General features: G+C 52.3%; 1 protein-coding gene across 1 annotated transcript in view; it reads right to left on the bottom strand.

Annotated features, from left to right (window-relative positions):
* The window catches only part of HDAC7 (histone deacetylase 7), a 114,416-nt gene extending 88,351 nt beyond the window's left edge, over positions 1-26,065 (bottom strand). The window contains exon 1 of the mRNA XM_059719243.1: positions 25,593-26,065. Coding sequence (XP_059575226.1) covers positions 25,593-25,611 — 19 coding nt within the window. The 5' untranslated portion in view covers positions 25,612-26,065. The remainder of the gene's footprint in view (positions 1-25,592) is intronic.
* Between the last annotated feature and the right edge of the window lie 1,106 nt (positions 26,066-27,171).

Below are 27,171 nucleotides of genomic sequence, written 5' to 3'. Positions count from 1 at the left end.
GCAGATTACTTTATTTTTTGTCCCCGTCTTGCTCCATCTCCAATAGCTGATTAAATTCCAACTCCAAATGAGCATGGCTTAATATCTGTGTCTATAAGAATTCGCCCTTGGCCCTGGGAGGGCGGCTCTGTTAACTGGTGACGCCTGTGGAGCTGTGTTGAGGGGGTGAGCATCACACAGGATGTAATAGATGAATATTTTAATAGATGTATATCACAAGAGCTGGAGTCATACATGGATTCAGACAGACCGACAGGTTTCAGAGAGACCTCAACAAACTGGAGGACTGGGCCAAAAGAAATCTCATGAGGTTCAGCAAGGACAAGTGCAAAGCCCTGCACTTAGGATGAAACAAGCCCATGCACCGGGACAGGCTTGGGACCAACTGGCTAAGCAGCAGCTCTGCAGAAAAGGACCTGGGGTGACACTGGACAAGAAGCTGAATAGGAGCCAACAGTGTGCCCGTGTTGCCAAAAAGGCTAACGGCATCCTGGGCTGCACTGGTAGGAGCGGTGCCAGTAGGTCAAAGGCAGTGAGGATACCCTTCTGAGTGACACTCAGTGATTCATCCCCTCTATTCAGGACTGGTGAGGCCACATCTGGAGTCCTAAGTCCAGTCGTGGGCCTCCCACTACAGAAAGGATGTGGAAAAATTGGAAAGAGTCCAGTGGAAGGCAATGAAAATGGTTCAGGGGCTGGGGCACAGGACTTCTGAGGACAAGCTAAGGGAACTGGGCTTATTTAGTCTGGAGAAGAGAAGACCGAGAGGGGATTGAATAGCAGCCTTCAACTCCCTGCAGCGGGGTTGAAAGAGGAAGGAGCTGGACTGTTCCCAGTGGGGGCAGATGACAGAACAACCAGCAATGGGTTCAAGTTGCAGCAAGGGAGGTTGAGGTTGAATATTAGGAAAAGCTCTCTGATGAGGAGGGTGGTGAAGCACTGGAACAGGCTCCCCAGAGAGGTGGTGGAGTCTCCATTCTTGGAGGTTTTTAAGACCCAACTAAATAAAGCTTTGGCTGGGAGGATCTCTTCAGGGCTGGTCCTGCTTTGAGCAAGGGGTTGGACTAGATGTCACCTCCCGAGGTCCCTGCTAACCTTCATTTTCTATGATTCTACACGGCGAGACATACAGACAGGTGGTGGCTTGAGCACTGGGTTGAGAAGTGAGGAAGACCTGGATTCAGACCCCTCTGGACAAGTGCTCTAAGCACTTTTCTGATGGAGCCAGAACATGGGATGGACCCATCTCATCCCCCATGCCCCTTTCTCTGGGACTTACCCTCAGGAACGCACGCACGTGAACTGCGTATATGCCTGGCCCTCCATCTCTGTGCACAGAGTTAAGCATCCACAGCATAACAAGAACCAAACAAGTGGCCCGAGAGACAGCAAGAAGAGCAGCACAGAGAGAAGCAGAATCCCACCCTCGGTGCTACAGACTCTAAACTACTACCACTAGCTTTCCTCCTCCTGCTGACCTGTTCAGGCGAGTGAGAAATCCTTGAGCAATTGCTTTTCACAAGCTAGACCCACCCCCCTCAGTGCTGTCCCCCTGCCACCGTCAGCTTGCACAGCCCCAGTCACTAGCAGAGAGGTGGGTGGCCCTGGAGAGGTCTCAAATTCGAGCAGGCTGGAGTGTCTTATTCAGGAAACTCCAGAGCCATCCAAGAGGTGTCTGAAAGCACCGGGGGGCTGCTCTGTAGTCCCTGGTTGTGCATGTCGGCTAAGCGGAGGGCTACCCTGAGGCTGGAGACACGGGGCAGACCTGCCTGCCTGAGCCACACGCAGTCACAGCAAAGACACACGGGGGGACAAACAGTGCTGCATTTTTGCAGAGCCAACACCGACGGGCAAGCTCCTGCCACTGCCCCCTCCCGTTGCTCCAGCCAGCTAGACCGCAGCTGACCCCAGCTCCATCAGGGCTTCGGCTGCAGCGTGGACGTCTCCCCACCCTGAGTCGTGAGGATGCTGGGAGCTGATAAAGAAGCTCTATGGACACAGGCTGGCGATACAAAGGAGTATTCCCCAGGAGGGGAAAGCTACATACACCCTAGGAGCCACAGCCTCAATAGAAGCCAATGGACCCTTGGCTCCTAAGCCACCTAGTCCCATTTGCAAACGATACTCAGTGACTCATGCTGGAAGCATCACCGCAGTGGCCAGCGAAACGGGGCATGTACAAAATTGGGCTCGTCTTCTGTCTGACTCATTTCTGCGTCTCCGGGGAAAACACTGACAGTGATAAACAGCTCTCTTCTCCCTGCCTCCGCATTTACGAACCGAAACCTGGCATCTATTTTTAACCCTCAAACGCCCACGGCAAGACGGGGAGCCTGCAACCCTGCGCGGCGGGCTGTCCCCCTGGCTGCTATCTTGGGAACGTGTCACAGCAAGTGCCAGTTTCTGAGCCCGTGCAGGCGCAGGCTGCTGTTTACTCAGGTAATCCAACCGTGCTACTGGCACCGGCTCAAGTCGAGCACGACCAAAACAATCCTGTTGATATCTGCCTGCCTGCACTTTCCATGCCATGAGCTTGCCTTGTGCCCCTGGACAGAGGGTGCTTAAATGGAGAGGTTCCAGCATTTCTACAGCACCCGGCAGGGGATTGATTAGGAAGGGGATTGACTGGTGAGGAGAGGCTGAGGGAAACGGGTTTATTGAGCCTGGAGAAGAGAAGACTGAGGGGGGAGAGAAGGCCGAGGGGGGGTTGAATAGCAACCTTCAATGCCCTGAAGGGGGGCTGCAAAGAGGATGGAGCTGGACGACTCTCAGTGAGGCCAGATGACAGGACAAGGAGCAATGGGCTCAAGTTGCAGCAAGGGAAGTTGAGCTTGGATATTAGAAAGAACTTCCTCCCTAGGAAGGTAGTAAAACACTGGAACAGGCTCCCCAGAGAGGTGTGGAGTCTCCATCCTTGGAGGTTTTTAAGGTGAAGCCTTGGCTGGGATGATGTAGTCGGGGCTGGTCCTGCTTGGACTAAATGTGACCTTTTGAGGTCCCGTCCCACCCTCATTTTCGATGATTCTGTGACTAACAAGCATAAGGAGGACTTCCCATCCTCGAAGGAAAGGCTGGACTCAGAGGCACGGACTTCCACTCTACAGCTGGATTTGTAGACCGAATGCCAACCTCCTTCATGCTCTAAGGCTGGTCCAGAGCTGTCGCTGCTCTGATCCTTTACATCTACACAGCCTCCGGCTTCCCGGTGAACTGTCCGGCCAGGCACTTGCTGTCCTGGCAGCCAGAGAACTCGCATGCAAACCCCTCGAGGCACACGTGCTCCAACACACACGGGTATTGGTGCAGTGGCACACATACTTGAAGAGACACATCAAATATACACACGCGCTCCCCAAACTCCCAGTCCTCTCCTGGGACGTGGCACTCCTGAGGCACCAAACGATGAGGCCCATACCAGATCTACCTAGACTGGGATTCTCAGTGCACGTGGCCCGCTTCTCATGAGATGCTCCATGCTCCTCAGGTGGAAACAACAGGAGAAGCATCATTTCCAACGCCTGGAGGAAAGCAGGAAGAGCCAAAGGGTGAAGCGGTTGCAAAAACTGGGCAGCTTGAGCTCAAATCCAGAAGTGAATAAAAAGTGGAGAAAGCCTGGGATCCTGGCTTGAGCTGGCAGGTTCATGGATCAGGCTTGAGAGGTGGGAAGCCACAGGGCACGGTCACATGCTCCCCGCATTTCACAACTCGGTCCGCAGACCTTCCAAGATGGGATAACCCTCGGGGCCCCAGTTTGTCCCCGTGGCCAGGGCAGGCTCGTTCTTCCAGGCCGTTGTTCAGTGCTTTAACTGGCCTGGTTTTAAGACGATCCAAGGCTGAGGCGTCCAGCCCGCCCCTTGGGGAGATCATCCTGCAGCCAAACAACACATCGGAGAAGCAGGAATCCGCGCACAATGTTCTATCTAAATAAATGCTCCTTTTGTCATGGCATGACGGGGCGGCCACCCCAGCCAGCCCCTCCCGCGGCGGGGAGTTGTTTACCACCTTTTATTTGCACAGGCTGGGAGAGGTTTCCAGATTCACCTCCGGGATGTGGGGCCGAAGCCTCCGCAACTTCCAGCGGCGCTTTGCAAACTCCTCCCTCCCCCTGTGTTTTCTCACGCAGGCAAGGCCAGGTGAGAGCAACACACCTGTCGATGCACTACAGCACAGCACACATGGCCAGTCCACGCCGGTGCCAACACCCCCCGACACCTGCCAGCTTACAGAGCTATCGGTCTGGTCCCCCACACCTCCAAAAGGATCTAGAAGAACTACAGAAGGGCAACGAAGATGGGAGGGCTTCTATAGGAGAAGAGACCAACAAGTCTATTGAGACTATTCAGTTTAGAAAAGAGATGCTTGAAGGGGGATACAAGAAGGGTTTACATTAAATGACAAAGAGCAAGTCAGTAGGGATTTATTACAGACGGTCCGTGTCCACACGAGATGCTTTACTGCACAGTAGACTAATCTACTGCACAGTAAAATGTCACCGTCTACAGGTGCAGGCACTTGCTGTGCAGTAAATTGACAGTAGGCATGTCTACATGTGCAACTCATGCTATTTGGCTTTACTGTGCAGTAAATTTTACTGCCTGCATATGTAAGCAGTAAATTTACTATGCAGGAAAGCCAAATAGCATGAGTTGCACATGTAGATGTGCCCGCTGCCATTCTCGGTACAAGCCAAGGGGTCCCACATGAAACAAGCAGGCCGTCAGTTTAAAACGGGCAAAAGGCAGTTCTTTATCGCCCAGCGTGCAATGCAAGGGTGGAGCTCGTGGTGGGAGCTGAAAACATAGCCAGATGCAAAAAGAGGTTGCCTCTTTCTTCCACAAATGCGTCCATCAGTAGCTATTGAGCAGGGGAATGAGGGGCACGGCCTCCCAATTGGAGCGTCCTAGACTTTAAATGCTGGAGGCTGCAAGGGAGAGAGGAACAGTGGGGAAAAAACCCTGGTCAGGCCCAGTTTTCTCTTGCTTTCTACCCCCGTGCAACACAGGAGCCTGGGCAAGATGGACCTAAGCTCCGATCCAGTCCGTGGCAGCACTTATGATCTTATGTCTCTGGCTCTGGGAGGCAGGTATCCGTGTTGGGGGCAAGCTCAAACTTCCCCGGGGGTGCCCCCGCCCTAGCAAGCCCAGACTCTCAGGCAGGCGTTTCAAGCCGCCCGGTCGCAGCGTGCCAGGCTCAAGCCTTGGGCTTGTCTTTCCACCAAGCTTCTCCAAAGGGCGGAAAGCTGCTGGCTCAGCAGCACAGAAATAGCTCGGGGGAGACATAAATCAACCCCAAGACATCCCTCGCCAGCTACATCTCTGCTCCCCCCCACCGGAGAGGCCACAGCTAAGTCGCACGCTAAGAGGCCCGGGATGGATGGCGAGCTGTTTGCGCGTCCCTGGGCTCCGGTTCCTGCTCCGGCTGTTTCTGCTCCGTTGCAAGAGACGTCCCATAAAACCCTTCATTTCCTGGCGCTCGTGGGATGAGGTCATAGGGTCATGTTTTGGACAACCTGGCTTCCCCATAGCAACCACCAGTGATGTCACCAACTTGCAATGATCATAAGGGGCCTGGGGAATGGAAAGATCGTCAAGAACGAGGCAGGGCAAGGAGCCTGCGAGACGGCCCTGGCTGCGCTCGCCTGGCGCGGCGCGAGCATGGAAGCGTCCCAGGGAACGTGTCTCTGGACAGACGGGCGGACGGAGCACGCGCTGTGGCTCTGCCCTACGGGACAGCCCGTTACACGGGGCAGGGCGCCCTACACCATAAAAAGCACAGGATCCCAATCCTCACCTGCTGCCCTCCGAGACAGCCCTCCCGGGAACTTGGCCTGAAGCCTCTCCTCTACCAGGGTAAGGCCCACATTGCAGGAGCCTCCAATACATTCACAAGCCTGTTGCTTGTGGTCTCCAGGTGTCTTCAGTTAGGTTCCCACAGCCTGTAGGAAACCTCACTAGGTCATCTAGTCCAGCTCCCTGCTCGCGCCCAATTAACCGTTTCAGCCAAGCATCCATCCAACCCGTTCTCGAAGACTCCCCATGCACGGAGACGCTGCCATGTCTCTAGATAGCTAGCTCCAATGCTTGCCCATCCTCGGAGGGTCTTAGTTGTAGACCCCTCGCACACCGATGGATGGGCAGGAAGATTAGGGAATAACCTCCCCAAAGAGTCCCAACAACAGGTCAAGCCTTAAACAAGCCAGTTGAACCTGCGGGCACCAAGCTTTCATGCCTCCCTCTGTGTGGGGGTCACGGCCCTCTCTCCTAGCCCCAGTCTGTGAGCTATTTAGGGCGCACAGTGCCTGTTGCTATGGGTTCATGCGAGAAGTGGTACTTGTTCCTCTGCTTAGGGTCAGGCCGATACCACATTTGGGGTCAGGAAGGAATTTTACCCCGTGGTCAGATTGGCAGGGACTGGGGCCCACACCCCATCATACGACCTACAGGTCCAGCCCAAACAGCTCTGATTTCAAGCCCCCTGGACTGGGCACCGTGGGCAAGCGAGCGAGCCAGTTCTTGGGCAACAAGACAGGCAGAGCCGTTTGCGATCTCCCCGCTGGCAGTCTGCTAACGGAGCCAGAGATGACGCTGGCCAGAATAACCACCTTGTTATTATTCAGGCAGTCGGCCCCAGCCAACGCTGGCAGCGTTACTAACTTTGCTTCACCCGAGCGAACGAAGACCCATCAACAGTGACCCCTTGAACAGCGAGTGCCAACAGTAGTGTTCAAAGCTGACGGGCAATACAAGTACTTTGAGCTTAGACCTGCACCCTCTAGGAGCACGGGCCAGCACTGCTGCGAGCCAGGACGGCATCAAGTCTAGGAGCCGTCTCTGACCAGGAGCCCCTGCAGTGGCAGCTGGAAGACAACGTGCCCCCACCCCGGCCCCATCTCCTGTCCACTTTGCCTCTCAGCAGTGCCCCCTCCTTTTTTTCCCCTCCTTCCCCTTCATGTTCAAATCACGGCTTTCTATTTAGCAACTCTGCTTCCCGCAGGCCCTTCGCTGCAGCCGATGAAATCAGCCCGCTTCTCACAAAAGCTGATGCCACACTTCTCCCATCTATACAGGTGTGAATGTCCCCCGCCGTCTGCTAGTTCATCCACAGCTCTCTCTAATCCGGGACACCCCAATGAAAGCCCAGCCTCTGTGTCGCCTCGGGGCAGTGGAGCCCCAGGTTGACTGTGTTTGTTTGATAGAAGAAGCCTCAGCCCTCCTCAAACCCACGAGTGCCCTAACCCCGGGCTGCGGAAGCCTTTGGGAGGGGGATCACCCAGCCATCCCTAGCAGAGATGTCAGGAGACCTGGGGTCCTAGGGTCCCTGCTCCCAGGACTGTTGGTGCCGTTTCCATAAGGCTGTTGTCAGACAAAGCATATAGAGACGAGGCCAGGGGCAGGAGAACAACTCATGCTCCCCTTCTCATAGCTGCCCACCCAGCCAGGGATTTTAGTGTCCCGGGGACCTGCACTTCTGCAGGTTTCAGCATCCCGGGGACCTGCACTTCTTGCATCCATGGGAGGTGGGAATGGGGTGGCTCAAAACAACCAAGCAGGCCCTAGTGGCATGAATCCTCTCCAGCTGAATCAGGAATGTATCCCAGCTCTGTCTGGCTCCGACCACTGGGCCATTATGCCAAAAGCCAGCAGCGGAGCTACAGGGTGAGGGGGATGCCGAGTGAAGGGACTGGGGCTGCTGTGCTCTGCGGCGACCAGGGACATGGAAGGGGCTCTGAGCGCACCTAGCAGGTGCCTTCCACCGGAGGAGGCTCTCGGGGAGACGCTGCGGCCGAGTCCAGCTCGCTCGGAGCAGGGCAGCGAGTGCGGATTCTGCGCCTTCGCCGCTCGCTCCCAGGGGACCCCGACCCCGATCGCCGGGGGCCCGAAGGGAAACGAAACACTGCCGCCACCACGAAAAAGTGAACACTCAGCAGAGCCGGGCTTCCTGCGTAGTGAGAGTTGGCCGGCGAGTTAACAGGAAATCACTGCTTCCTGCCTGCAGAGGAAGTGCCCTATCTAGTGCCTCTGATCAAAAACAAACACCGTTTCAATTAAACAAACAAAGGGTCGAAAAACTTCAACAGCTCCGAGGCCTGGGTCAGCTCCAGCAGCAGGGAGACGAGGCCAAAAATAAAAGAGCTCGTAACCTTGAGACGTCCTGTCCCTGGCTCCCTCTGCACGGGCCTGGAAGTGAGGGAGCCAGGGCTCTCGTGCATGGTCCCGGGGTGGGTGTTGGAGACCCCGGGATGCTGCTGGACCTACACCCTGGCGGCACCAGTGCAGGGGCTGGCCAGCTGTGCTGCCCCTTAGACCGCCGAGGTGGTGGAAAACCCACTGCTCCCAAACAGAACTGGGTTTTGGCCCCGACGTGGTGGATGGCAGGCTCCTGGGGCTGCACGGTGAGGCTGGCATCTCGGCTTCCACCAAGTTTTGCTCCTAGCCCTTCTGGCTAGCACATGCCCTGGGCATAACTGATGCAAGGCAGCAGCTTGTGGCTAAGACCCACTGCTCCATGGTCCCTGACCCCCTCCCACAAGGTCCTGGGGAATCAAGCTGAAGCTCTTCCTCCCTGCAAATGGCTTCTTGGACCAGTCCTGTTCCTCAGGAGGGGACAGGGGACCTGTGGAGACAAGGTAGCCTCACGTGTTTCTGGGACCAGGCCAAGCCTCTCTGGTACTCCGTCTAGCTGGAGATGGCACTGAGAGGACGGGTTCTGGCTGTGAGCAGTCATTAGGAAGGGTTTTGCTGGATTCCCTCCATCCAGCTTTTTCCAACATCACTGGAAACCAAAATGACTAAAGCCCCAGCAAATGCACCAGTGGGAAAAAACCTAGCAGTGGTAAGGCAACCAACTCCTATTGATCAGGGAGGTTCACTCCCAGCAAAAACCAAGCACCACGAAGCTCAAGGATTTCTCAAACAGGACAGGAACAAACCAGCTCCTAGCAATGGGTGAGATGAGTCTCTAAGTATAGACAGTCACAGCATAGGTAACAAGTCAGGCATGGTCAAATTATTGTATTTAGACCATAGCTGGCCTATGTAGCCATTAAGAAAGCATCTATTTAACACTTAGACACCTCTAGTCAGGAGGTCCACTAGCAGCTGATAAAGCTGAACTTTAAATCTCCAGGTAACTCGTACATAAGAGGCTTTCAAAGATCTGCCCAAGGATGCACCTTCGACAAAGCCTGGGACAGCGAGGAAATCCCACTGGATGGGGAATGGTCCTGCCAATATTTAAAAAGAGTTCATAGGCCAACTTGAGTACCTAGGAGCCGACTGGCTAATCCCAAGCCCAGATGTGGAACGGCTGATACAGGGTCCAATCATACAACCACTTCATAGATTTCATAGGCACTGAAGCCAGAAAGGGCAAGTAGGTCATCTCGTGTGTCCCACTGCCTACTGCACGCCATGACCTGAGTCCCAAACAGATCAAGTCCAAAGAGCCAGTGACACAAAAAACTTATGAAACGTAGACCACAGGAGCGACAGGGTACCAGCGGTTTAAGGACAGCAGCATCATTAATACAAAGAAACATTATTAAAGAAATCAGATGTGGCTCTAATACTCAGCCAGCCACGAGCTAGAGAAAAATCAGCATCTATATAAAGACCAACCCACCTTGCTGTTGTGCACCAGGGCGGCAGGAAGCTCCTTCTCTCCTGGTGAGAAAATGCTTCCACTCTGCTGAGACGTATGGAAGATCATAGACTATGAGGGTGGCAAGGGACCTCAGGAGGTCACATCTAATCCAACCCCCTGCTCCAAGCAGGACCAGCCCCAACTGCATCATCCCAGCCAAGGCTTTGTCTACCCGGGTCTTCAAAACCTCCAAGGCTGGAAATCCCACCACCTCTCTGAGTAGCCTGTTCCAGTGCTTCACCTCTTCAAGTTATGAAAAGTATTTGGAGAGAAACAAGATCCTCCTACATTATGGAAACCTGAGTCACCGAGTCCTCGAAGCAGCTGAAATGAGTGCATCTCAACTGGGAGATGCATCTGCTTCAGGGGAGGCCCAAGCCTCTCAGGGCCTGTTTCACCCTTGTCGGCCCTCTTTATGTCCAGTTACTCTCTGTCCTTTCTCATCATCTGCTGGGGGACTAAGGGAATGAATGCAGAGGTGACATACTGGCAGCTTGGGCAGTCTATTCCACTGAATCTTTACAAAAAGGAGCCAGGAGGTGCTGGAAATGGCTGTCCCTGCAGCAAGCCTGGAGAAAACCCCTCATCTAGGAAATGATGAGAGAAGACAGCAAAGGGAAGTCATTATTCCCACCAGGAGCAGGCTGAGAGAGCCAGATGCCCAGGTGTTGCTGCAGCCAGCCACCGGGAGTCACCTGGATCTCATTGTCTTCTCTTTACTTCTAGCACCGAGGCAGAAGGATGGAGGTTGCTCGGAAGCAATGTCCCAGGACCGCTCTGGCCTTTTCAGAGCTACAGCTGATCTCAGCTGGGGGTGGCGTGTGCCCCAACCAGTCTGAGGGCCAGAAGGACTCCGGCCGTGGCACATGGGCAGCACGAACAGCAGAACCAGGGGCTTCAAGTCCCAGCCAAGAGGAGCTGGGGTGGAGTGAATAGATATCAGGCAGGAGTGTAGATGAAACAGCCCCTCCACCCCAGAGGCCTGGCTGGTATCCTGATTTCAGAGCATGGCGCAGAGCACCAGGTCTCAGGAGATATGGCTTCAAAACACCTAGCATCTCAGATTACCCTAGGCTTGATGGCTGAATCCTGTGCTCGTGGAGACAGGATTTAGATACCCTGCTGCTTTCCCAGTCTCCACGCAGGAGGGTAAAGCCACCTACTAAGATAGCTGTATACAGCCTACTACACAGAGGCTCAGGGAGCAGTGCCATGCCAGAAAACAAGTCACAGATGCCTCCTAGATCAGCCATACCATGGCTGGTGGCAAAAAAAGTCATAAAAATGAGCTCTATCGAGGTCAAACTGCAGGGGAGCTCCTCTGATGTATTTTAAATGCATTAAGACCTTAAATATTTATTAATGATCTGGAAAAAGGGCTCAGCTCTCACAGGGCAAACTTGGCAGACAAATTATTTAGGTAACTCAAGCCCAGAAGAGACCGCTTGGGACAGCAGAGGGACCCGATCAGCGTAGGAGAATGAGCTGAGTGATGAGAAAAGCCGAGCAACACGCACTGGGAGGGAGAAACCCTGAAGTATCTCGATATTCAGTGCATCACATCAAGGGAAGGGCCGTGACTGTAGCCTAAGAGAAAACCCTGTCCGAAATGCACCTGTGGTCCAAACACAGACAAGCTACGTGGATTTATCAGCTCAGAGATAGGAAAGAACAGGCAGGATATTGTCATGACATTAAGCACAGGAATTGGTCCAATAAGAGACATCACCAAACAAATCTTGCTTTTCATAATACACTCAGGTCTTTTGCCTCCTTTATTATTTCAGCTGACCTGCTTGCAGCCAACATCCACGTTATTCCTCCCCAGGTCCATGACCCCGCTCTTTGTATTATTCAGTATCATCTCACGGCTGTTTTTTCCAATCCTCGGCCTACCCTCATTCTTTCTGTATGAGAATCTGATCCCTCTCTGTCCTGACCTCCAGAGGGTGGTCTACCGAGCATACCTGCAGTATCCAGCCTTATGGATACAGCAGTTAAAACAGCAGTCCATTAACAATCCAGGTTCTGCCATTCGGAGCTACCAACTGTATCTGAAGGATTTGTAGTTATGAGCCGAAGGCAGACAAGAGCATCTGGAGTTGACAAATGTTTGAGGTTTCTGCTCAGGCTGGCAGGACTAGACTGGGAAGTCATAAAACCATAAACTAACAGCATCAGAGAACATGAGGGTGGGAAAGGAAATCAGGATTTCATGTCTAGTCCAGCCTCCTGCTCCAAGCAGGACGAGCCCCAACTAGATCATCCCAGCCAAGGCTTTGTCTACCCGGGTCTTTAAAACCTCCAAGAATGGAGATACCACCACCACTCTGGGGAGTGCTTCACCACCCTCCTAGTGAGACAGTCTTTCCTAATATCCAACCTCAACTTCCCTTGCTGCAACTGGAGATCATTGCTCCTTGTCCTGTCATCTGCCACCACTGAGAACAGTCCAGCTCCATCCTCTTTGCAACCCCCCTGCAGGGAGTTGAAGGCTGCTATCAAATCTCCCCTTGGTCTTCTCTTCTGCAGACTAAAAAGCCCAGTTCCCTCAGCCTCTCCTCACAAGTCCTGTGCCCCAGCCCCCAAACCATGTTCGTTACCAATTATCCAATGTGTCCACATCCTTTCTGTAGTGGGGGGCCCAAAACTGGATGCAGGACTCCAGATGTGGCCACCCCAGTGCTGAATAGAGGGGAAGAATCACTGTGTGTCACTCAGAAGGGTATCCTCACTGCCCTTGATCTGCTGGCACCACTCCTACCAATGCAGCCCAGGATGCCCTTAGCCTTCTTGGCACCAAGGGCACACTGCTGGCTCCTATTCAGCTTCTTGTCCCTTGTCACCCCCAGGTCCTGTTCTGCAGAGCTGCTGCTTAGCCAGTCAGCCCCAAGCGTGTGCCAGTGCATAGGCTTGTTTCATCCTAAGTGCAGGGCTTTGTACTTGTCCTTGCTGAACCTCATGAGATTTCTTTTGGCCCAATCCTCCAATTTGTCTAGGTCACTCTGAATCCTAGCCCTCCCCTTCAGTGTATCTACTACTTCCTCCAGCTTGGTGTCATCCGCAGACGTGCTGAGGTTGCACTCCAGCCCATCTTCCAAATCGTTAATGAAGATATTAAACAAAACCGGCCCCAGGACCAACCCCTGGGGCACTCTACTAGATACCGGCCGCCAACTAGACCTCAAGCTATTCATCACTATCCGTTGAGCCTGCCAAGTAGCCCTCTCTGGTTAAGAGCACCTTATTACCAGTAGACAAGTGCCATGGAGACACGTGGAGGATCCGTGGCTGGAGGTCGAGATTTGAGATCTGAGGAAGGTCTGAAAAGCTGGGTGCTGCACAGAAACAAATCCAGGAGGGTGGGGATGACAGTCTGGGTTTAAGGCCTACAAGCTCCTTTAGGGGAAGGTGGGCTAAGCTAGCAGAGTAATGTAGACTGAAGTCTGTCCTAGGAAGACTTTAATCTGTGGCCTGCCAAAGGCAGCTCAGAGTACTCGGGCAGTAGAGGAGGTATCGTAACCCAATGCGGTCTCGGTGCAAGATGGACCAGATGACCTTCTGGGCCCTGTCCACCTCTATGGCCTTGTCTAAGTGCAGCACTGAGTCAACCTGACCTGTGGCACTCTCCAGCTGATTTCACAAGAGGCCAGTGCGGCCTCACCTGCTTATAAAATGCTTCCATTTAATTGATAAAAAGGTGTCCGGGGAACGGGTGATGAACATGCAATGTGAACACACACAGCCCCCGGCTCGAGGGACATACAGCAGAGCTCCATTTCTTAGGCAAAACAGTGTCATCCTTGTCGACCGCTCTTAGATCCCTTCCCCATTACCTGCCGGGAGACCACCAGCCAAGTACCGACAGACCGTGTATTTCAGATCAATAAAGTCCTCCGATTCTATGCTGCTTGGCTCTAGCAGGAATGGCAGCAACTCGAATCCTGCCTAACACTGTCCCTATACTAATTCTTCAGACTTTGAAGGGCTTCAGCAGAGGCGGACACATCTAAAGCCACAGTTATAGCTAATCACACGTATTCTGCCTGTGACACTGGATGTCTTTGGCTTGCTGGTGATGTTACGTGTGACCCTGCCAACTTGCTACAGCAGAGAGCCCTTATGGACAGGACAGAGACAAAAATTAATTAAAGAAGGGTCTGCTGCCTGCTTTTCTCCACTGCAAAATCATTTGAACTTGCAAAAAGGCAACCCAGGTGGTATGTAACAAGGGACTAAGGATCCAGAGTTCAAGCCCGGGGCAGAGGGTTGGAGAGAGACACTAGTTGTATATAATGGATTTCTGTTAATGAGGAAATCCTATAAATGGTTATATTACAGAGCATTAGGTGCCCGTGGCTGATCCCTTAGAAGTTATAAAGCCCCAGAGTCATGGTGGCAAGGGGTACACCTCCTTGCACCGTAGCATTTTGGTACTGTCTGTAAGTCAGTGAATCAGTTGGTAGTCATGGCTGAGGGACCGCTCGCCTCCATGACCCTCCATAAATGCTCCTGGACCAGCTAACCTATCAGGTGTAGTGCTACTGTGCCTAGAACAGTGATGCAATTAGGGTGCTCCAGCACCCTGGGGTGCCTTGATATTCCTCCAGGGGTGCCACACAATGTTAGGGGTGCAAACATGATTCACGAGATAAACCCAGAGATTTCTAATAGAAATCCAATAGTGCTTAAAGCCTGCTGTTGCAAGGAACTCTGAGAACCGACTGGTTCAGCAGCCGCTCTGCAGAAAGGTGACAGTGGGCAAGAAGCTGAACAGGAGCCAACGGGGTGCCCATGTTGCCAAGAAAGCTAAGGGCATCCTGGGCTGCATTGGTAGGAGTGTTGCCAGCAGATGGAGGGCAGTGACTCTTCCCCTCTATTCAGCACTGGGGAGGCCACATCTGGAGTCCTGTGTCCAGTTGTGTGCCCCCCACTCCAGAAAGGATGTGGACACATTGGAGACAGTCCAGTGGAGGGCAATTAAAATGGATCGGGGGCTGAGGGGCATGACTGGTGAGGAGAGGCTGAGGGAAGTGGGCTTATTTATTCTGGAGAAGAGAAGACCAAGGAGGGATTTAATAGCAGCCTTCAACTCCCTGCAGGGTGGTTGCACAGAGGATGGAGCTGGGCTGTTCTCAGTGGTGAGAGAGATGACAGAACAAGGAGCAATGGGCTCCGGTTGCAGCAAGGGAGGTTGAGGTTGGATATTAGGAGGAACTTTCTCACTAGGAGTTTAGTAAAGCACTGGAACAGGTTACTTAGAGAGGCGGTGGAGTCTCCATCCTTGGAGGTTTTGAAGACCCAGGTAGACAAAGCCCTGGCTGGGATGATGTTGTTGGGGCTGGTCCTGCTTGGAGCAGGGGCTTGGACTAGATGTGACCTCCTGAGCCCTCTTCCAACCCTCCTGCTCTATGATTCCAACTCGGTGACTACAACAGGTCAAAAGAATTGCTCCAGTATTTTTCTGCAGGCAAAAAACCAAATGACAACTCAGAGCTGGCATTTTCCAAGGGGAACCTCAAATCTATAAAGCTTAAGAACCCGCGGCCTGGAGCATCACAACACCCCTCATCAACCCCCACCGCCAACACACAGCTACCTCCTGCAGAGAAAGAGTGGCACACCTGGATGGTATATAAGAGGGCAAGGAAAGGAGAAACCCCTGAGGAAACCCTGCTCGTTCTACACCTGCTGTCACTATTTGAACGGTTTTATAGGGCCAAGCTGCTGCCCATCTGGTCGTTTGATGGAAATCAAGGAGGCAACATAGGAAACAAGACCCAATCATTGGGCCAAAATGTTCCAGGAAAGCTCTGCTTGCCGACATGTAAACTATTGGGTAGCAGAAAGTGCCAGCAGATGGCACTCATGAATATGTAGCCTACACCACGGGCTTCATAAGACCAATAAGACCCGTACCCTACAAATGGCTTCTGTTGCATCTCTCATTTAGTCGAAGGTGCAACTTTACCCTGCCCACACAGCGAACTACCTCTCTGCCTTTTGTGTCGGCTGTTAGCAGGAATAAGTCCCAAGTATTTCTATCGCTGTTCTGTGTGAAGTCTACATCCCTGATATGCAAGTTACTATGCATCTTGCCATACAAGCTCTGCTGGACAATTACTGCAGTGCTATAAAGACATCATAGAATAGATTTGATTAGACTAGAGTGGTTTTCCTCTAGTTCAGGGTGGCCAGCCTACAGCAAGCAGACCAGGGAGGGAATAGGCAACACAGCAGTACATAGGGCAGGGAGCAGAAGACAAGAGCAATGAGGCAGACTGGGCACGTCTACATGTTCACTAACATGCTTTTGCTAATACCCATTAAATTAAGTGCCTCCATTGTGAGGTACTAGACAAAGGTGCATTAGTGAAGCAAATTTTTTTTGTGATGCTTTAATGCGCATTAAAATAGGCTATTGCACATTAAAGCCCCTGTGTAGACGTACCCACGTGGAACAGAAAGCAGAGCAGCGGATCAGGCAGGAAAAGGGAGGAGTGGTACCTGGGGAGGGAGCGTAGCTCATTTGTGCCAAGAAGGCTGTCCCCACCTCATCTAGTTCAACTCAGCTTTTTTGAATGCTGAAGCATTTTAGAGGCAGGGAGATCAACGCAGGCCAACGGTCCATACTCCATGACAGCTCAACACACCAGGACCTGTTCTGCTGAAAGAGGCAATGTTGGTCTAAACCCTGGAGTTGTCCCTGGTTCTTCCACAGAAAAAAAGTTCCTTGGTAATTTGTATGGAGATCCAAGATCCCACCCCACATCCAGAGTGCTATCCTGCAGAGCTAGAAGAACATCGCCATAAAATGACCAAACGATATAGAGCGCAGTTGGGAATTGCAGCTAGGAAAGAAGATGGAGATCCCCCAGCTGCACCCTCAAGCTCAAATGTCCTCGCCAAATCCAAATTGCCTTTTGATCCAGAACTTCTGATCGCCTTCCTGAAAGCTTGCGCACATGAAATTGTGCCTGCATGAGCGGCACGCAGACGGGCATTTCAGGACCACAGACAAGTTTAGTTAAATCAAGATTGGAAACGTGCTTTGTGAATGATGACATCTGTACAGGACAGGACTGGCATAGAAAGGTTGGGCTATGCACCCAGGGGCTAAAGCTAACGTGACGTGACCTGGGTTATTAGCCCCATAGCAAGTCCATCTGAGCTATAATCACAGAAAGGCTTGCTACAAGTCGGCTGGCAGCAAACCAGAGGCTTATATTATCCTCTTACCAATCTCAGACAACCGAAATGGTGAGACACCTGTGGGAGAGCAGGATTACCTACCAAGATGTGACCAACAGGAGGAAGACTTAGGGCAAAAACCGTGATGTGTACAAATGCCCATTCTTGCACTTCAGTGGTGCATGGCTAGAAGCTACACCATTAGGATTCAAACATTGAAGACATCCTGCTGGGGAAAAAAATCAGCCTGCTGCTTTCGAGGCACCTGGTATGCAGAACCCAACTGGGAAAAGGGGTTTGCAGGCTTGAACCCAGAATTATTTCCACGCTGTTACCAGCGAACTGAGAGGGAATGCAAACACTCCCCGAAGCAGTCTTGCTTCTGAATGATTATCCAGAGGAAAATAAGGACGTTGCTGACAAGCCATTAAAGACTGTTGGGTTTGCAGGAAAAACGCCACCCCCCGCCCTGCAAAAAAAGCAGAGTCAAGGGCTTATTCTAGGATCTCCAGCTGACTGTAACCTCTTCCATAAGTAGGTTTAGCCGTTACCACCCTCTGAACCTAACCCAGCACTCCCAATATACCCCTCCCTGCTACATCCTATCTTGGTCACAGCAAGGACCGTCACCCTCCTGCCAGCTACTCAAGCTTATTACCAGATGCCCCCTTCAACTCTGACTCCTCCCTGGCTCCTCACACCCATGCTACATTTAGGAGCAGAATATAGCCCTTGAAACATAGAAAATGAGTGTTGGAAGGGATCGCAGGAGGTCACGTCTAGTCCAGCCTCCTGCTCCAAGCAGGACCAGCCCCAACTCCATCATCCCAACAAAGGGTTTGTCAAGCCAGGTCTTAAAAACCTCCACCTCCCTAGATAACCCGTTCCAGTGCTTCACCACCTTCCTAGTGAGAAAGATTTTCCTAATATCCAATCTAAACCTCCCTTGCTGCAACTTGAGCCCATTGCTCCTTGCTCTGTCACCTGTCACCACTGAGAACAGTGGTGGCCTTCCCCACAGCTACGTGTGCAGGCACATAAGCAAGTCCATGAGATCAACTAGGATTTCAACTAACAGTGGACCAGCTATGCTTTGGTAACCACCCGCGTGCATGCTAACATCCCCTAATAAATATAACAAGCTGATACCTCAGTGAAGCTGGACTAAGCTGCCTCACTGCAGGGCAAGACCTCCTGGGTTAGCCTTTCTGATACTACGGAGTCAAATTAAAAAGCAAAAACAACAATGCAAGTTTCGGGTCTTTCCTTATGCAGCTGAAAGACAGGCAAATCTTCCTATCCTTCACCTTTGCACATCAGTTGTAAAGCCTGAAATATTGGTGAACTCAAACAGAAGTATCCTTAGGGACCCTTGACCTATAACTAAAAGCCCAAATCCATTCGGTCAAATCTAGCATCATACCAAAGGTAAGGGGTCCAAGTCAAGATTGGCTCCAAGCTCAATCCAAATCAAGACCTAACCAGTACACCACTGACTGATGCAGCCCTACTGCTCTTCAAAGCCGCAACAAAGGCTACGTACGGGGAGTAAATATGAAGTTTAATTGATAGGATTCTAGTGTCACGGTCGCATCTGTTTGCACCTTTCCTTACTCCCCTCCAATTACAGGACAACATGGTTTAACTGTCCCTATTCTGGCTGATAAAGGCAAGATTTTGAGCCCAAATTCCTCGGAAATCTAGGAATCTCCACTCCCAAGGACATGGGGAGAAGCCATTGGAAAAAAGAAGCTTTCCTCTGACTTCAGGGAGATCAGGATTTTAAAAGCCAGAAATATGCTTATTCAGTCTGAGCATCCTTTTAGCGCAGCCCATCTCTGCGCAGCACCAAGCATCGGGTTCACAACTCCAGGGAGTCTTTCAGAAACTGGATATAAAAGCTTTGCACATCCAGTGATACAGCACAGCCTTGGGGAAGATGCTCCAAAGGTTTATTGCACTCTAAGACACATTGCCAGTTGGGTAGCCTGTATCTGCTTGGCCTAAAATGTAAACTATTAGATTTGGGGAAGACAGCTAGATTGAACAGACCTCTGCTATCAAAAATCTTCTCACCATTTTCTGCAATAGTAAAGCATGGTCGAGGCACCACTTGACCTTGCAGTAGGGTTGAAGTGATGTGGTAGCCGCAATGGTCCAGGAAATGCATGCAAGGCAAAGATTTTTTTTAACGATATCTTTTTTATTTTTTTGGACCAACCGGAGGCGTTTGCAGAAGTGTCAGACAACTGGCAGGGCACAGAAATATCTTTCTTTACTATGCACATGGTCGACACACATGTAGATGTGCACAAAGGTGGGAATGGGGAGGAAGGGTGGTAGGATGCCACAACCGGGCATGGCATCGGTGAGACCGTTCCTGGACCACTTCATCTAGTGCCAGCAGCCACGCTTTCAACCCGACATTGAAAGAAGGAAGAGATGCAGAGAGGAGCCAGAGAAATAAGTTAAGATGGGGGAATAAAAAGATATCACCAAAATAAAACCTGTTGCCTTCCTTTCTAAATAGATAAACCAAATGCTTTGGGTTGGAAAGAGCTGGGGGTTGGACAGAGATTGGGTTGGATAGGCAGGGGCTTGGACTAGATGACCTCTGGAGGTCAGACTTCTCTATGATTCTATGAATTATTCCAGATTCAGAAGACTTTTCTTATGGCTAGTGGCAAAAGAAACTTTTCTGAACCCTTCCCAATGCAACGTGTGGACACCAGAACTGGACACAGGGCCCAACACCATCTTACTAATATTGTATCCTGGTTAACATCGCTTATATACTCCTGCTCGACAACTGCCTTTCCAAAGATCAGACCGGCTCCCTGATCATGGCACTGTAGCAAGAGAGGTTTCAGCAAGTTACCACCATCACCCCACGACCGTTACAGACCCCTTGATTTCCAGAACATCATCAGGTCCCCCATGAACACAGTCTTTAGACCTGAACATATTCACATGCATGAAGCTACAAGACATTCATGTTTTCTAGCAAGCTCAGTTAACTACCCGATTCAGAAGGCTCTACAGCAGCCAACCCAGCCCGGTGGAGTGATAAATAAGGACAATGCGCGCGTCGCCAGCAAGCTTCTTCAGCAATAATTTTAAAGTTATTGACATTCTTTCTTTCGGTCCGTTCTTTTTTTTCCATCCTTCCACCCAACCTTTTATTGACCTTCCTGCAGACGGCCTCCCTAGAAACACCCTCTTCGAAATCCCCCAGTACTTTGACATAGCCAGCCATGAATTTAGCTCGTCTACATGGATTATTTTGTCCAGGTCCTACTTCTGGTGCGCAGCATTTCAGACAAATGCCACGCAGAAGTCTAGGAAGGACGTGCACAGAGCCACCTCCAGCATCCACATACATGAAGTCACCAACCTGCTAATGCTAGAGTGACTAGTAAGATGCAGTTCCTAAAATAACAGAAGCCAATTAAATAGTTAACATCAAGAACTGGGCCCTAGAACAACCTCCCAGTGCTTTTGCCTGGGACCAGTATCTGGCTAAGTGGCCTGTAATTACCCAGGTGAGCTTGTTTCCTATCTAAATGCCGGCAAGACAAACACTTCCTCCCCTACCACCCTGGGATTTACTCATTAGCCCAAGGTTTGCTAGATATCGATAGCAACCTATCACAGAGATCCATGCCCATTCTTTTCAAACTCTTGGGTACAAGCTGTTCGGTCCTTCACATTTAAGGCTCTCACGTCAGCCAGCGTGCTTCTACCATGTGGCCTAGTTGCTTCCATGGTGCCATGGCCCCCCTTGAGTTCATACACCTCTTGTTCTAGAGGATTCCACACATCTTTAGCTCACAAATCGCAACGGCATCAGCCCATCGACAGGAGCCAGCCAACCAACCTAATAGTGGCAGGGCTTGCATTCATCACTTAAGGGAGTCTAGAAAGCTGGGAAGATCTCCTAGCCCTGACTTCCCCCTGACCATCCACCTCCTCCAGAGCCTAGGCCTCGTGCTTCAGAGGGAAAGCTCAGTCCTGTGCACGTGGGGCCAGAGGAGAGCTACCTGGCTGGCAGGAGGGAGATGCTACAGGGTGAACAGCCCTGACCCACATCCGAGCAGAGGCACCGATCCTGAGAACAACCCAAGTGCACAGATGCAGCCAGTCTGGAAAGGGGGAGCCTGAAACGACCCCGCAGACCGGAGAGGCAGGTGGTGGGACGGAGAGGAAGGATCACAGGCAGTCTGGAGGAGCAGGAGAGGGAGAAAGAAGGCAAGACAAGTACCCGAGCCAGAAGCTAATCCAGACCAAGGGCTAAAAGAGTCAGAGCCAGGCAGTCCAAGTCACGATGCCAGCCAGTAAGCAAGACCCACAGCCGAGGCAGGACCAGAAGTCAGGACCCGAAACACCCAAAGGCAGTGAGCAAAAACCAGGTTGCAAAGCACTGAACCAATCAAGGCCATGAGCTTACAAACTAAGCCCAGCCCGCACCGCACCGAATGCAGCTGGTGCCTTGCTGGATGGCCCTGACAAGGTGCTGAGTCTCCATAGCTCTGGAGGAATCAGACATGCTTCAAGTTCAGGTGTTTCGCTTAATAAGTAGTGTGATTATTCTGGCCTGATCCTTATCACGCAGACCCAAGACCTCCCCAAATCATCCCATCTTGACCCCAAAACTGCCAGCATGGAGAACCCCTCCCCAGCCCATGGGAAATTGTTCCCATAGTGAATTGATCTTGCTCTTAAAACGTGGTGCTTTATTTCTAGTCTGAATTTGGCTAGTGTCTGCTGCTGGCCACTGGACTGTGCTGGCCCTGGATGGACAAGCTCTCTGCCTTCAGATCTCTGCTCCCAAGCAGTTGGTAATCCAGTCACTCCATCTCTTTCTCTGATCGTTAAACAGGGTGTTCATGGAGTCCCTCCCCACCAGGCACATGCTCCAAACCTTTAATCGTTCTCATGCCTCTTCTCCGAACCCTCTTCTCCACATCTGCCCTGAATCAGAGCTCCAAAACTGGACCCTGCACCCTGCGGACTGGATTGCAGCAGCTGCCACACGGATGTGCAGGTGCTACCCTCCCTGTTCCCTCTGCAGATCTCTCTGCTTGTGCATCCCAGGGTGGTACCAGCCCTTCTGTCCTCACCTGTGCCTTGGAGACAAACCAAGCAGGGGAAAAGACGAGCCAAGAAAGCTAAGGGCGTCCCAAGCTGCATTAGTAGGAGCATTGCCAGCAGATCGAGGGCAGCGATTCCTCCCCTCTATTCCACACCAATGAGGCTCAATCTGGAGTACTGGGTCCAGTTTTGGGCCCCCCACTACAGAAAGGATGTGGACACATTGGAGAGAGTGCAGTGGGAGACAATGAAAATGGTTTGGGGGCTGAGGGATATGCCTTGTGAAGAGATGCTGAGGGAACTGGGCTTATTTTGTCTGGAGAAGAGAAGACCGAGGTGGGATTGAATAGCAGCCTTCAGCTCCCTGCAAGGGGGGTGCAAAGAGGATGGAGCTGGACTGTTCTTGGTGGGGGCAGGTGACAGAACAAGGAGCAATGGGCTCCAGGTACAGCAAGGGAAGCTGAGGTTGGATATGAAGAAAAACTTTCTCCTAAGGAGGGTTGTAAAACACTGGACCAGGCTACCCAGAGAGGTGGAGTTGGTTGTAGCCACATTGGTCTAAGGACACAGGCAGACAAGTTTCTTTGGGTAAATCTGATATCTTTTATTAGACCAACTTAAATAGTTGGAAAAAGTCTTCTTTGCAAACGTTCAGGTACAAACTCCCTTCTTCAACTAGCACCTGAAAGCTTGCAAGACAGAATTTTTCCAACTATTTGAGTTGGTCTGATAAAAGATATCAGATTTACCCAACAAGCCTTGTTTGCCAAATTGGTGGTGGCATCTCCATTCTTAGGTTTTGAAGACCTGGGTAGACAAAGCCTTGGCTGGGATGATGTAGTTGGAGCTGGTCCTGCTTGGAGCAGGGGTTGGACTCGATGTGACCACCTTAGCTCCCTTCCAACCCTCATTTTCTCTAAGAGGATGGGAATGGCACTTGGGGAGGCTGCGGGGCCAATCTGTGGCACGCCTGCCCAGAAGCTTGGCTATAGGCCAATAGTGGGGAGAAATGAGCCTGAATCCCTTCAACAGAGGGCTCAGGCCTCCCATGTGCCTGGCAAATGCTTTCCCCAGCGGGGTGGTATAGCAAAGGCAAGCAGCTTCACCACCAAAATGTGCCCTGAAGAAAAAAGGCTGACACCAGCACTGTCAGCCAGCGCCGGGCCCGCTCCTGCCACGCTGGCCCCTCCAGAGAAACAGCTAAGGGGACGCCCCGTCTGTGAATCCCTTTGCTGGGTCAGTCCCTAAGAGTCTGTCACATGGGGCAAGACGGTCTCGGTGTGAACCCACCCACCTCCACTTGGACACGGTCTCAACCTCAAAGCAGCACCTGGGAATTTGGACCGATTTATGGGCAGGGAGTAGAATCGAGTCGTTTCCCTTTAGCTGGTACATGAGACCTGCAGGGGTGCTCACCATCCCTTGGCCAACCCCCGAACCTCCCTGCTTTGTGCAGCCTTCACACACCAAGTGCTCGCCCCCTCCACACTCCCTAGGGCAGCGATTCTCAACCAGGGGTTCGTGGCACCCTGGGGTGCCTTGAGATCCTTTTGGGCGCATCTACACATGCATTAAGGCGCTTTTCCTAATGCGCATTAAATTTAGTACCTCCAATGCGAGGGACTAAAATGCGCATTCGGCTGCCTTCATGCGCAGTAACAAATGCGCATGGCTTTTAAGTGACGCTTAATGCCCAGTAGCCCATTTTACTGCGCATTAGCATAATCACACGTTTTTTTACGTGATGCTTTAATGAGCAGTAAAAGAGGCTACTGCATTTTAAAACGCATGTGTAGACACACACTTGGTGCCCTGAGGCACGGTGAGAGGATCACACAAGATTTGCAAGACGAATGGAGGGTTTCCACCCCGTTTATAACAGTACGGGTTCCTTTCTGCCCCGCTGGGGTCTCCCTGAATCCTTTGCAACTGCAGACTTTGCTCTCTTCTGCCATCAAACAAGCGAACACTAAGAGCGGGCGTTCTCCACGGGGTGCGAGTCTGGCCAGGGTGAGAACCCCCTGCTCTAGGGCACACGGGGCTGCAGAGCTGAATGAACAGGCCCATGCATTGCCCTTCCACGGTGAAACCCTTCGGTGCTTCAGTGCTCTGCCGGAGATGTGAGCCAGGCACAAAGGCTCAGTCGCTCCATGGGGTATGTGAACTCCAAATACTTCCTTCCTTGTATTATCTGAGTAGCCAGCAATGCATTTCTCCCACCCCGGAGCTGCCATGAGTGAAGCCGGACAGGAAATCCGCATGGAGAACAAACAGAAGGTGCATGTGGCGGAGGTGCCCGGCGTTGCTGGGGGGTGAAAAGCAAGCCCGAGGCACGCATGGGGTTAACAACATGCAGCAGACTGCAACCCCTGAGGCTGGCAAACCTGGGTGGGAAGGAGAAGGGCTGCTGATCTCCTGGCAGCCTCCTGGTCTTTGCCGTGCAAACAACTAGCATGTAGAAAGCAGCTCAGTCTGGGGAAGCCGGACTGCCTCTGCGTTATACGTAGCGGAGATGTTATGAACAATTCCCCCTTGACCCCGTACGGCGGGCTCCAAATCTGCTTTCTTGACATAGGAAATTAGTATCCTGGCCCTAGGAGATGCTGTAATGTTTTGTGGGGCGGGGGCAGAAGAGGATCATGCCCCAAAGCTTCTTCCCATACCGTTACAACTGAACCCGAGACTGCTGAAGGCCTCCTGGGGTTGACAAGGTCCTTTGGGTAGACGTGATAGCTTTTATTAGACCAGCTAAATAGTTGGGGGAAAGTTCTTTGCAAACTTTCAGGCACAAACGCCCTTCTTCAGAGACCAACATGGCTACAACCAACAACCCTGGGGTTGATCCACACAGGACGACGCTGGCCCTGAGCCTGAGATTTCCACCCGGGACACCTACCGAGCCACTTGCCCATCCCCACGCTCCAGCCTCTCTCAGTGCGGAGCCATTGGAAAAAATAGACCAAACGCACACGAGGCCAGCCCGGAAAAATCCTCCGACTCGCTTGAAGGCAGATAACAGGAGCGACGCACACGTGGGCTGGAAAAGGTGGCCATGCCCCCTGAAACCTCCTGGCTCTTCAACTCAGAGCTGCCCAGCGGGGAGAGCCTGGTACGCTTCGTACCAGGCTTCGTTCAGGACTTTCCGGCACTGCTGCATCTCTTGCTCAGGTGCTGGAAAGCCCGAGGGGCTGGGATTAGACCGTACCCAAAGCAAGAAGGCAGCGGTCTTCCCAGAGCTCAGCTCGCCCTGGGCTGGATTGCATCATATTTGTTTTCCATTCCTCAGCCCTGGAGGAGCTTAGACGCTCTCCCGCCCTGCTATAAATCTGAATCGAGCTCCCAGGTGCAGGTACGGAGCAAGCTCCTGGAAACGCCCGCAGATCCAGCCCCCTCTCTGGGCTCTAGCCCGATGGGTCCAACAGACATAGCTTCTGCCTCCCAGACAGCCAAAGTTCAGTCTAATAACAGGCAGCTGGGTTAACTTTAGCAGCATCTGGGCTGCGGGTTGCCTCGGCAGGCTTAAAGGAAAAAAAAGGGAAAGGACCCCAGAGCTCATGGGGGCTTTGGGAAGACACACACCCACCCACCGACGCTGGAGACAGTCCACTGCAAGCACAAAGCAAGGCACGTTTGCAGAAGAGCCAGTGACCAACTGGCTGGCTACTCACCCTGGTTTAGTCCTTGCATCCAGGGGAATTAAAGCCCTTGACGGGGTCTCATTGTTCAAGCTGATTCTTAAAAGGAGGCCGCTGCTTTCTGTATATCACAAGATTCACTCCAGTTCGGGCAGAGGCAAGAGAGTGAGAGAGAGAGAGAGAGGAAGGCAGAAGGGGAGGGACTGAGAGAAGGGCCCAGAGGCCGTATAGAATGACAATGGAAGGAAATGCTTTATCAAACCTAGAAAGCGCAGCCAACCCTGCCCTGGGAACAGCAGAAGGAAAGAGAGAGAGAGAAAAAAAAAAAGAGCCTTGCATTAGAAGAGCGAGTCTTAGCTGCCTCTCGGGGCCTGCATGTCGCAGCCCAGGGGACGCAGCCGGACCCCAGCCCTTCGGGGATTCAGCAGAGGAGGTTCAGCTCTTCCAGAGGGGGGCAAACCCCCTCCCAAACAACAACCCAAGCCAACCCGAGCCCTGCGAGAGACTCAAAACCCTGGCGCTACCCCCTCCCCCGGCTCCAACCTTCCAAGTTCCTATGAGTCAAAGCTTAGCAATGTGTTCCCGAAATGTTACCAATCCGGAATGCAGCATCCGAGCGGGCTGAGCTAATCACCCTGTGTTCCTTGGCCCGGGGAAACGGTCCCCGAGGAGCAGTTGCTCTTTGTTGTTTGTTTGTTTGTTTGGTTTTTGTCCGACTTCTTCCCCAGGCCGGGCTCCCTAATGGGTAGCGATGACGCTAGAGCGGTGTCGCGCCAATGCTGCGCGCCGCAAGGAACGCGAGGGATGGGGTGCGGCGTCTGCTGTGATCATCGCACCAAAAGGAAGGATTCTTATCCTGATAATGCAGGTGGGGGGGGGGGGAAAGGAGACTGCAGGTGGGGAAACTGAGGCCTGGAGAGATCAAGGGGCTCCAAATGGTACATGAAGCCTGGATGGAGGGCATTCAGGAGCTGAGCCTGGAGTCTGGAGACCCAGGCCTTCTTTTCCAAGATTCATGGATACCGGGACCGATCTCATCCATTGTCCTGTGTATTAATATCTTAGAACAGGGGGACGGGAAGGGACCTTGGGAGGTCCCATCTAGTCCAACCCCTGCTGCAAGCAGGACCAGCCCCAACTACATCATCCCAGCCAAGGCTTTGTCCACCTGGGTCTTCAAAACCTCCAAGGATGGAGATGCCACCACCTCTCTGGGGAGTGCTCGACCACCTGGGCGATAATGATCATCGCCTGCTGGAATTCACCATCCAGCTCAGGGTGACAAAGGCCTGCAGCAAGGCAGCAGCCCTGGACTTCAGGAGGGTGGATTTCATTGAGCTAAGGAGACTAGTCGGGGAAGCACTGAGGTCCCAGAGAGAAGGGGAGTTGGGAGTCCAAGAAGAGTGGTTGTTCCTGAAGGAGACGATCCTCCAAGCCCAAAGGGTGGCAATCCCAGCATGGATCAAAAGGGGCAAGAGTGCTCAAAAGCCCCCATGGCTCACCAAAAGCATCCAGGAATGCCTCAAAGCCAAGAAGGAGGCATACACCCAATGGAAGAGAGGAGCCATCACCAGGGAGGACTATACCTCGGTTGCTCGGGGCTGTAGGGGGG

This window comes from Alligator mississippiensis, chromosome 15, assembly GCF_030867095.1.
Source record: "Alligator mississippiensis isolate rAllMis1 chromosome 15, rAllMis1, whole genome shotgun sequence".
Classification (NCBI taxonomy): Eukaryota; Metazoa; Chordata; order Crocodylia; family Alligatoridae; genus Alligator; species Alligator mississippiensis.
This window is presented reverse-complemented; position numbering and strand designations above follow the sequence as displayed.